This window comes from Olea europaea, chromosome 13 (assembly GCF_002742605.1).
Source record: "Olea europaea var. sylvestris chromosome 13, O_europaea_v1, whole genome shotgun sequence".
NCBI lineage: Eukaryota > Viridiplantae > Streptophyta > Magnoliopsida > Lamiales > Oleaceae > Olea > Olea europaea.
Genome location: NC_036249.1, coordinates 23596431 through 23606623, shown reverse-complemented (window position 1 = coordinate 23606623; position 10193 = coordinate 23596431). Strand labels below are relative to the sequence as shown.

Here is a 10193-nt window from a genome sequence, read left to right as displayed (position 1 = left end):
CATTTCATTCCCTCAGATGATCCCCTGTTACCTCCTTTTGTGGACCTTGATCCTAATTCTTTGGCCCCCTCTAACCCACTACCACCTCTCACAGCACACACAGATAAAATTGATGCTATTTTAGATGAAGAAACTGTGTTCACTAATGATGGAGAGGTTCAGCGCTTCCTTGTTCGTTGGGTTGGTCGACCAGATTCTGATTGTGCATGGATCTCCAGGGAGACACTACAGCATTTGGATCCAGATTTGCTAGAGCTTTATCGGAGTCAGCAGGATCTTCCTTGGCCCAGATCGCCCCCCGTCCACCCGAGGGGAGTTGATGAGGACACCAGGTTCAGACCGCCACTGACGCATTTCTACAGACGCAGGAAGAAGCTTGCCCAGCCACTCAGCTTATGGTTGGGAGATTGACAGATGCCTATGGTGATTTAGCCACTCGACAGGGTCGAGTTTTCTCTCCCACCCCGGGAGAATTGATGAGGACATCCAATTTTAATTAATTTTAGCAATTTTAATTATTTTAGTTGGAATTTAGGTTATTTTAATTTTATGGACTTGTGTATTGGGCTTAGCCCTAGGTCTGCATTATTTTCAGTATTTAAACCTATCTTACATTGTTATTTGAGTTGATGAATTTGATTAATTAAGGATTTGGCTTGCAGCCGTCTTTTCCCTCCTCCGTATTCTCCTCTCTTCTCCGGCTCCTCCCTCCCCCCCTTCTTCTTTCTCTGTTATTGATACTACATCACATATTCTTCAAACAATTTATGGCTTTCAGCTACATGTTTAACTTACCAGCGAAAGTTTCAAATTACATGAATTTATTTAGCCAAATTATATGAGTGTCTGTGAGTGCAAAGGCTCATAAGATATAGGCTGGGGACTAAAGAAGAAATCTCCATAACATAGCATATTCTAACCGAGTTCAACAAAATAATCAAAAGCAACAACGTTCAAGAGCATTCTCTATAGGTCATATTCACGACTTGATTTCGACCTTCCAGTTTGTCCATGACGTAAGGGTGAAAGGATGGACTTCTAGACATTCTTTGGCTCCATAAGCCTCTCCCTGAATTCCAAAACTTGATGCTTCTGAACTACATGCACAGAGGTGCGTAGAGGAATCAACTAGTCCAGATTTTAATGCATGTTTGTGTACATCTCTTTAAATTTGAAAAGGTTACTTAAATCTAGCAAAGAAAGTCAATATCATAAACCACAAAGTCACTTCACTTCAAGGTACGGCATGCCGCAATCAGATATATCTCAAGGTTCAAGGACAGGAAATCTTTCACAATCATACTGGTCCATATTATTTCTTAGAATTTTTTTATTTCTTTTTGTTTTAATCCAAGTTCAAAGGTGCAAAATTTGAATTCTTCACACTGCACCTCTAAAGGGATAAACTCCTTACTCCACAAACTTGTGAGATGAGTTATGCAAGCCCATGTTGCTAGTGTAGATACCTTCATTCATATGAGTTGCTAACCAAATGCATTTGTATAAAAAGAAATAGTTGCTTCAGCCAATACATCCCAGTTGCAAGTACAAGTACTGTTACAGCAGTGTAATTGACTTAGATTTGGATTCAATGACCACAAGAAATAATTGAGACGTGAATCAAGATTGAAATTATTAACAATTGTAGAAAGGAGAGGAGAACCCACCAACTTTTGGAGAACTATCTTCACTGAGCGGATCTAAATAAACCTGAATTAAAAAGAATACGACATTATACAAAAATATCTAAGCCAGAAAAAATAATATCCAGAAAATGGGAATTGATCATTCCACAGTATTAAATAACAAGTAATTCGGCCGAAAATAAGTACATTACAGTGTCCTCGCTATCACAAATTTCACATTAATTATTATTAAAGAAAAATCTATAGAACTAGAACAAGAGAATTCAAGCTCAAAAATACACTAATTAAATAACAGCATCAACAAAATGAAAATATATATTAAATTCAAAGCCACGACTTTTACAGTCGACATTATTAGACAGAGATGAAACTGGATTACGAAAATACCAAATTTGGCGACGAAAAGTAGTAATAATACGAGAAGCCACCAGAAATCGTGGCAAGAGCCCCAAAAGGCACGCGGAAATTGGTGCCGCCGAATGCGATCGGTGCAGCCTTGCTCAGTCTTTTGATAAAAACGGCCATTTTATATCAGTTTCAGTGAAATCAGTGTTCAGTGAGGGTTTTCAGATTCTTCAAACTCCACTGATACTGCGAAGATTTACGAATCAGAGGAACCTGAATTTGGGAGCAATGGCAGTAAAAGGCCTCAACAGAATTGGGCCGGTACTCTTGTGCTAGCTGGACCGGCCCAACCAATGTTCTGTACCAGACCATGTCGGGCCCAATTTGTTTCAGTACTCTAGGGCCCGTCTTGGCAAATAGAGCCGATCAGTATGTTAGCCAGGACGAGATGAGCCATTTTGACATGACTTTTGCTTTTAGGAGGTAGATATCTTAAGTTTTATTTAAAAAGTAATTTTTAAAAAAACCCTCTTACAAAAGTACTTTTAGAGAAAATCACAATTAACTTCCTCTAAAAGCACTACTAATGAGAAGAATAACTTTTATAAAATTAGGCAAACAGTTTAATAGCAACTTTTGATCCTTTAAAGTTCCTTTTGGCTTTTTAAAAGTCATGCTAAACAAGCACTATATATGTAATCACTACTATGGTCAGAGTAGTTAGCTAATGTTGGTCTAAAATTAGTTGCAAGAAAATAGCAACCTCTGCAAAATCTCCTTCTAAATCCCCCATTTTAAGAATACCGTCATTTTCCTTTACTTGAGAGATTCATTCCCAAAGTCCTATGCAAAGAAGTTATTTTTTCGTTCCAGTCTCATTCTAGAATCTTTTGTTTAAACAACCTAAACGCTAGGACGAACTTGTGTACTAGCTCTGTTATTGATGTGTTCGCTTTGGTAAGCCGCTAAAAGATGATCAAGAATCAACAAACACTTGAAAATACATCACTATATGTTCCATAGAGAGGATTACATAGCAACGAAGGACTTAACATCCTATCTATTAAATTGTCCAGTATGATGGTTTTCATTACAAGAGACTTGTTAGGATATGCTCATCTTTTGTATGGAAGAGTTCCCAAGGACTTCTGCCTCGAGATGATCCTCTTCTTAAGAGATGTCTCGGCTCTATGGATTCTTTAGCTCGATCGACAATCAAATGAGCACACTCTGATGCTAAGATGCATAGCAATTTAACAGGACTTGGCAAGGTATAAATACAAATGTACGAAGTAAAACCTTATTTGCATATTCTATAGAGATAATAAGCAAATTTGTACATAATATAACGAGTAGGTAAACATACACCTGGAGATGGTTTAAAGCATATTCAATGTCACTGCTCGACTTTCGGGTAAGTGTGACACAGCTAAAAAAATCTTCATCAACCGCATATAAAAGTTGTAACTTGAATCACAAACTTTAATGGCTTGCTTGGTAAAGTGAACTATATAGTCTTATAGTCGTACGCCTTGTAAAGAAAAAGATTTTAATATAAAATGAATTTAATACTGATGTATTTCGTAAATGATGAGATTTTAAAGTTAGAAAGTAAAAGATACACATTCTCTACGCAAACAACATTGCGAAAAGGAATGATAGGATTTACAAGTCGACACCTGCATAAAATAGTACATTTTTGGAACATTCGTAATAGACAATCGTTTCGCTCTGAAACTACAAGCTTGAGAACGAATTGCCAGCTTGTTTCATCTGTGCTCCATTACCATTATCATCAACTTGATTGGCCCACGATGAGATGAGATGATGAGCAATTGCAAATGGTCCCGGGATAAACATAGTTGCAAGTTCCCCACTTTCGACAGTGTAATCTGCAGACAAGTTTTGCCCTTTCTCAACCCCCTTGCACATTTGGTCTACTTTAGTTGCTGTCGTCTTTTGCGCCTTCTTGTATTCAGCAAATGTAAGAGCCTTCTTTACATCATCTCGAGTGTGCCATTTAGCATCTGAGGAAAGGAAAAAAATTTAAGATAACCACCACATTATTTGACAGTAGGGAGCTATGATGCACTAACATGGTCATGTTTGTCCGACACAACACGTACCCGATACATTAACACACAATTTTTCAAGAAAATACTGACACAACACATTATCGACATGTTGACTAAATTCTTTAAAATTCTTCATCCATATAATATAAATTTAGTTTATACTTGTTATTAATTTTTTTGTTGAAATCTTTTAAATATGAGTACATATTTTTTATTTAATATCAACTTTAAGTTAAAAAAATAGAATGTTTCAAATATAAAAGGGAAAGTTACCATGATATTGTGTTCAAGGAGTGCCAGTGTCCGACACGTGACCAAAAGCTCTGCCCTCCCTCTCTATCCATCCAAGGATGGAAGGGTAGAGGCATTTGGTGTCCCCTCCAGTCAAGAATTGGATCCTCACAATCACCGGTCCTTTGAATTAAAAATATATAATATTTCTAAAAAAAATAAAAAAAAAGGTCATGGTCAAGTGTTCAAAGAGTGTCAGTATCCAACACATGACACGTGTCGAATACAGACATGCTACCCTAGTTGAAGTGTCTGTGCAATGGAGGTAGGAAGTGTCTTTGTGAGCACAAGAGAGTGGATACTAATTTAGACGTGCACATGGAAAACCCCTTTGCATGTGTGCACGGGAAGTGTAAGCATGAGTATGGTTAATCTGTCGATTAATTTTTCATCAAACTGGCAGGAGAGAAATTTGCTGTGGTATAAAATAAAACTGTGGAAAGGGAAGTTCATTTAGAATCCATCAGTATAACAAAAGTACCTTCTAACTCCTCCTTGTCCACGTCTATCTCCAAAGACTTGGCATAAGCATAGAACCCAACCATTAACTGGCATGGCATGCTGCTGGGCCCAACTGAGGAGAAACCAAGTAAAAAACTGTTAGCCCGAAAACAAGATGCAATGAGAAAACTACTATCCATTTGCACTGGTAAACCCCATTTCCATCATATGCAAATCGAATTTACAGGACTAATGTTAACTACAAATATGTAATAATGTTAACTACAAATTAAAAAACGCCCTCTACAGGATATGGATTTTTTTTAATTTTTTATTTTTTACACCATGGTTTTCCCTGGCAAAATGTTCATGCTTCCTAGCACTTAACAATATGATAATTTCCTATTAGGGGTGGGCGCGGGTCGGTTCAGTTCGGTTCTCTTTAGAACCGAACCGAACCAAACTTTTCGGGTATCTAGTAAATGGAACCGTCGGGTCCAAATATATTTATGGAACCGTTCGGGTTCGGTTCCATTCGGTTCGGTTCGGATCGGTTCGGTTCCGTTCGGTTCTGTACTATAATTAAATTTTTTAACATTTATAACAACGTTATATAAATACGACTAATGATACATTCAATAGTTTTGGAATGTCAGAGATTAGTAAACTATCTTGTTCAAATGATCGCTACGATCAAAGCTTCAGTCGGGGAAAGTCACGGCTTCGATCGGAGGTCAGAGTGTCGGCCGACGATTGTATAGGTTTTGGAATATTAGATAGGCTGCGAGAGTCGAGATAACGTTATGCACTTTATTGTAGGTGCTTAGGGTTATTTAGTGGATTTGATTTGTTTGGCTAAGAAATGAAACAATAAAATGGGTAATTTGGCCAAAAATTAAAAAATTAGAAATGAAACAAATTATTGGGCCAAAAAATTGGATGTAGAAATTGTTAATTTGTTTAGAAAAAATTAAAATTAAAATAATTTGATTTACTCAATATAAAAAAAAAATTAGAAAGATTCGGTTCTTATTCGGTTCTTCGGTTCTTGGTCTAGAACCGAGAACCGAACCGTACCCGTCGGTTCTCAATTCAAATACCCGTTCGGGTATTTAATTTGACAAGAACCGTCGGGTTCGGATCGGTTCGGTTCGGGTTCGGTTCGGTCGGTTCGGTTCGGGAGATTTGCCCAGCCCTATTTCCTATAGTTTAGCCTTAGTTGAAATATTCAGTTCTCTTGAAACTTTATAATATACATCTTAATTAGGATGTTCCTCAGAGCTCTTTTAAGGGCAATGTATACATATCCACACTAAGATTTGATACTTTTGAGAAGATAACTAAAGTTTCCATTATGTTTAGTCTTAATCCGCAATTTTTTTGCCTTTCCCTTACTTTTTGGTTCCAAAAACAAAGCATGACATGCTGGAACAAAAATAAAATAAAAATGTCAAAATCACATTACCAGAAAAAGGAAATTAAAATTTTTTATGTTTCTAATCTTTTAGCTCAACCTTAAACTGAAAGGTCGAGGAGCATTGTCCAATACTAGCTCCCAATGATGCTTAAAGATACAATTATCACGAGCCGATTAGTGGCCATGTTGTTTTTGATTGTCTTGTACCATGCTCAGAAAGCTAGTAGCGCTCTTACTTTGCCAACCTAATTTACTTACATTTTAATGTAAATTTGTTAATTTATAGATGCAAAGATAGGGGTAGCATTGGACCATTACCATTCACAGAAGGTGTAATTGTATTGAACAATACTATGGTCAAACATGCCATAAAGGTATGCATGTGCAGTGTCCAAAAAGATAACATCATTTTATTCAAAAGCTGAAGTGGTCAGAGTATATATTCATTTTTTTTTTTATTATTATTAATTTTTTTTGCACTTCTCCAGAGGCGAGGTTCATTTTTTATCAAGCGTCCAACACATTTAGAACTTCTACTAATGGATGGTGGCAAGACTTGAATTCAAGATCTCTTTGTTCTGACATCAAGTTTACCTAATTACCTACCTCATTTAAAAGCTTAAACCATTAGAGAGGTGACAGATTGATGCAGCAAGATTTAGTGCAATATGATTAGTGTGGAACAAATTTATCTAAAAACTTGAGCAGTTATTTAGTTCAAATGTATATCATCTATGCAATGTATTCAATATGCCCCTTCACGTGTAAGCCGGAGTTATATCCAAGTCTCTCACTTTCTCTTGCTAGTCACAAGCCAAAATTATTGTATGTTCTATTGTCTTGAGGTCTATTTTTATTCATCTGCTAATTTATATCAAACCAAGTAGCAATCATCATCTTGCAAAATCAACCATAAAAAAAGTTGGAAATGCGAATAGAAAGGAAAGTGGAACATGGCAAAGTTAACTGTACCGGGCCATGGCTGAGAACTGTGGTATTTTACTTCACCAACTTCAATGCCAGTTTCCTCCCACGTTTCTCTCCTCACTGCCTCTTCTAAGCTTTCTCCTGGCTGATGACAATAATTATAGTCATATGGTAGACAAAAATGGAAAAAGAATAAAGGGCAAAGTGCAAAGTGCAAAGAGACAAAAATGAGGAAATTATAGTGCGAACATTTCAACAGTGAATATGATAATTGATGTGGATAACCAAAATAAACATTATAAACTGCTTCCTCAGATTGATATGATTAGATAAACAAGTTCCACAATTCAGTGTATAAAAAGTGGCTCAATAAAAAAGAAGGACCAACTATTTACCTCTATAAAGCCAGCAAGGCAACTCCACATGCGAGGCACAAATCTCGACTGTCGACTTAATAGAACATGGTCATTTTCTTTATCTATGACCAACATAATCACAACCTGTTCATTACAACAATCAGAGAATGATTCATATGACATGAAATTTTCAGGTAATGAGAAAGAAAAGTCACATCACATACTGGATCAACTCGAGGATAAATCCTCTTTTTGCACGACTCATTTGAGCATTGCTTTCGTCTCCCAGCTTCCATAGGGATAGTCTTACCTCCACAGAACCCACAAAAACGAGCTACCTTATGCCATTCTATCAGGGCTCTGGCCTGACCAAATAAAAATGAGAGAATTTACACAATAAGCTACAGCCTTTGGAGATTGGTAGCGAGCATCTTAAAGTGGAAATCAGGTGACAGGAAATAGAACTTTCAGTAAGCATTCTTCTGAACATCGAAGTTTCCTCTAAAATGATCACGTTCAAGATTTTAAAGATGTTGGGTCAGCATCAGGTCTGACTCAAACTACATGCCTCATCACCTTCTAAATAAGAATGTCTTCAATTTTCCAATTATCTAATAATGGGTGCTCAAGCTCAATATCATACATATTGCTTGCGTTTGAAAAAAGTTCTAACTACAGCAGCCATTGGGTGAATTGGGAAACCAGTATTTTCTCTGTGGATGATGAGAGAAAAATCCATAGGTGAACAAAACAAGCCATCTCTGTGTCGGCTTCGCAACAGGCATAACTATATTTTTTAAGCACATAGGCACCGTGGCAGTGCCAGTATATCGCCAATAAATTATTGAGTCGCCTTCAGATTTCTTCCATGGCTTAAAGTTTAGGTTATTCCCACAAAGGAATGTGAAAACACGACCAAACCCATATACTCAGGTATTCACTTTGACACCTACTAAAATGACCCATCAAAATTAATGTGAAAGAATCTTATAACGGGACAAAATTATGGAAGCGCTCCAAGTGAATAAGCTAGTAGTCAGTGGTTTTCGTAATACTTTTCCTTTGGCAAGTTTTCTTTGACTTCTGCTTCTATTATCAAACTCGATTGTTATTTTAATACTCTAGCCTTACAAGTTAGAACGCTCCACACAAATTATTATTATCAATTTATCATCACTACATTACCCTCTCCTCCATTGGGAAATATTGAAAATAAATCCAATTTTTTTATTATGTCTCTTCTACTTTTTAAGTTCAAACAATATTATAATGATGAATTCTAGGTCACGCATAAAGAACTCGTCTTTTTATTTTTTACTCCATGGCAGTCAATCAAGAGAGCTGTAGATCATCACTCAACATCAAGCTGTCTTTTTTCACAAAGACATGATGCTAAAGCCACTAAGGACCTATTCCCTTGCTGTAAAGTGTTGCTGCTAATATACACTGGTGATGAATAAACTTCCAGCGAAATTTCACACTGATCATTAAATTTCGTTTTGTTTCATATTCATCGCAAACTTAAACTTTTTTACAAATTCAGTCAGTCTGTCCATATCTTTGGTCTCTAACGGAAAGAGAAATGTGGTAGTATAGTCATTTGTCAACTAAGCCAAGACTGTCCCATCAGCTTTTCCATCAGTCCAATTAACAGAAATAGACAGAATGACCGAACTGTAACAAATACATTTAAATTCAGCGGCCAAAATGAAGGTTAGTAGCCAAAATGGAATTTCTTGAAATTTTGTCAACCCATTTCTCAGCTTGACAATGGTTCTCAAGCAGCAATTATGGTTAGTTGTCAATCTAATCATAGCGCAGAGGCAAATGCAATTATAATTCATTTTGCTCTCTTCTTTTTAACCACACATTTTCCAACAAAAGAATATTACTCATAAATCAAAAACTTTTCTTCTTTTTCATCTCCACATTCTCCCAAAAAAAAAAAAAAGAATTATTATTCCAAAAATTATAGTATCGAGTAATGGGGGCCAAACGGCGGCTAAAGATAAAAACCGAAAAAACATATACTTATATGCTTGGAAAAGCAAAACTTACATGGCCAGCAACCGCAAGCTCACCCATTGCTTTTGCATCAGCCCAATCAGTGGCTACCATAAGAGTCCTTAACTCCACAAAGCAAAACTGTCTAGCCCCCAATTCACTCACCAACTCGCTAGCATCAGACACGTCAATAGCCCAATAGACAGCATCATCCTCGTACTTACAACCCAAATAAACCAACGAATCCTCACTGAGACTCACTTCTGAATTCTCCAAGAAATCCTTACACTCCCTCAAACTCAACCACCCCAGATGCCAATTAGGCCCATCGGCAGGAGAATCGGCCGTCGTCCCGGCCAAAGGCTTTCCCTTTCTGAAAGGCAAGACCTTGAAATAAGGGGAAATGGGTACTTGACCGTGGCCCAAAAGGAGGGTCTTGAGAGTCTGAAATGCAGATTGTGGAGAAAAGGGGTCAGTTTGTTTTGGGGTTCTTGACCTTATAGGGTTGCCTGCAAAGGCATGAGAGATTAGGCTCATCGTACAGAGGTGGAGGGGGATAGAAGAAAGGGTTTGGATTTTGGTCCTTTTGGAGAGGGGGGTTGTAACATTAGTTGAAGAACAGAGCATGATCCTTGAATTTGGTTGTCCATAAGTCGCGTTTAACGAGGTGAAGATTGGAGGTTAGGTGGTG

General features: G+C 37.2%; 2 protein-coding genes across 2 annotated transcripts in view; both read right to left on the bottom strand.

The window, feature by feature from the left end:
- Nucleotides 1-2263, bottom strand: part of LOC111407944 (NADH-cytochrome b5 reductase-like protein) — a 14397-nt gene extending 12134 nt beyond the window's left edge. The window contains exons 1-2 of the mRNA XM_023037671.1: nucleotides 2034-2263; nucleotides 1668-1710 (exon numbers count right to left, since the gene is read on the bottom strand). Of these exons, the coding sequence (XP_022893439.1) occupies nucleotides 1668-1710; nucleotides 2034-2171 (181 nt within the window). The 5' untranslated portion in view covers nucleotides 2172-2263. The remainder of the gene's footprint in view (nucleotides 1-1667; nucleotides 1711-2033) is intronic.
- A 1288-nt stretch (nucleotides 2264-3551) lies between these two features.
- On the bottom strand, nucleotides 3552-10193 carry LOC111407942 (nudix hydrolase 19, chloroplastic). Its single transcript, XM_023037668.1, has 6 exons — nucleotides 9557-10193; nucleotides 7723-7863; nucleotides 7538-7642; nucleotides 7188-7287; nucleotides 4839-4931; nucleotides 3552-4018 (listed from the first exon to the last, which is right to left on the bottom strand). The coding sequence occupies exons 1-6, from the start codon at nucleotides 10127-10129 to the stop codon at nucleotides 3729-3731; spliced, it is 1302 nt and encodes a 433-aa protein (XP_022893436.1). The 5' UTR covers nucleotides 10130-10193; the 3' UTR covers nucleotides 3552-3728.

Coding starts and splice junctions, on each gene's coding strand:
- LOC111407942 (XM_023037668.1), bottom strand. CDS start 10,129: ATGCTCTGTTCTTCAACTAATGTTACAACCCCCCTCTCCAAAAGGACC. Junction 7,288..7,537: donor GCCTTGCTGGCTTTATAGAG/GTAAATAGTTGG, acceptor TATTGTCATCAG/CCAGGAGAAAGCTTAGAAGA. Junction 4,932..7,187: donor CAGTTCTCAGCCATGGCCCG/GTACAGTTAACT, acceptor GTTTCTCCTCAG/TTGGGCCCAGCAGCATGCCA.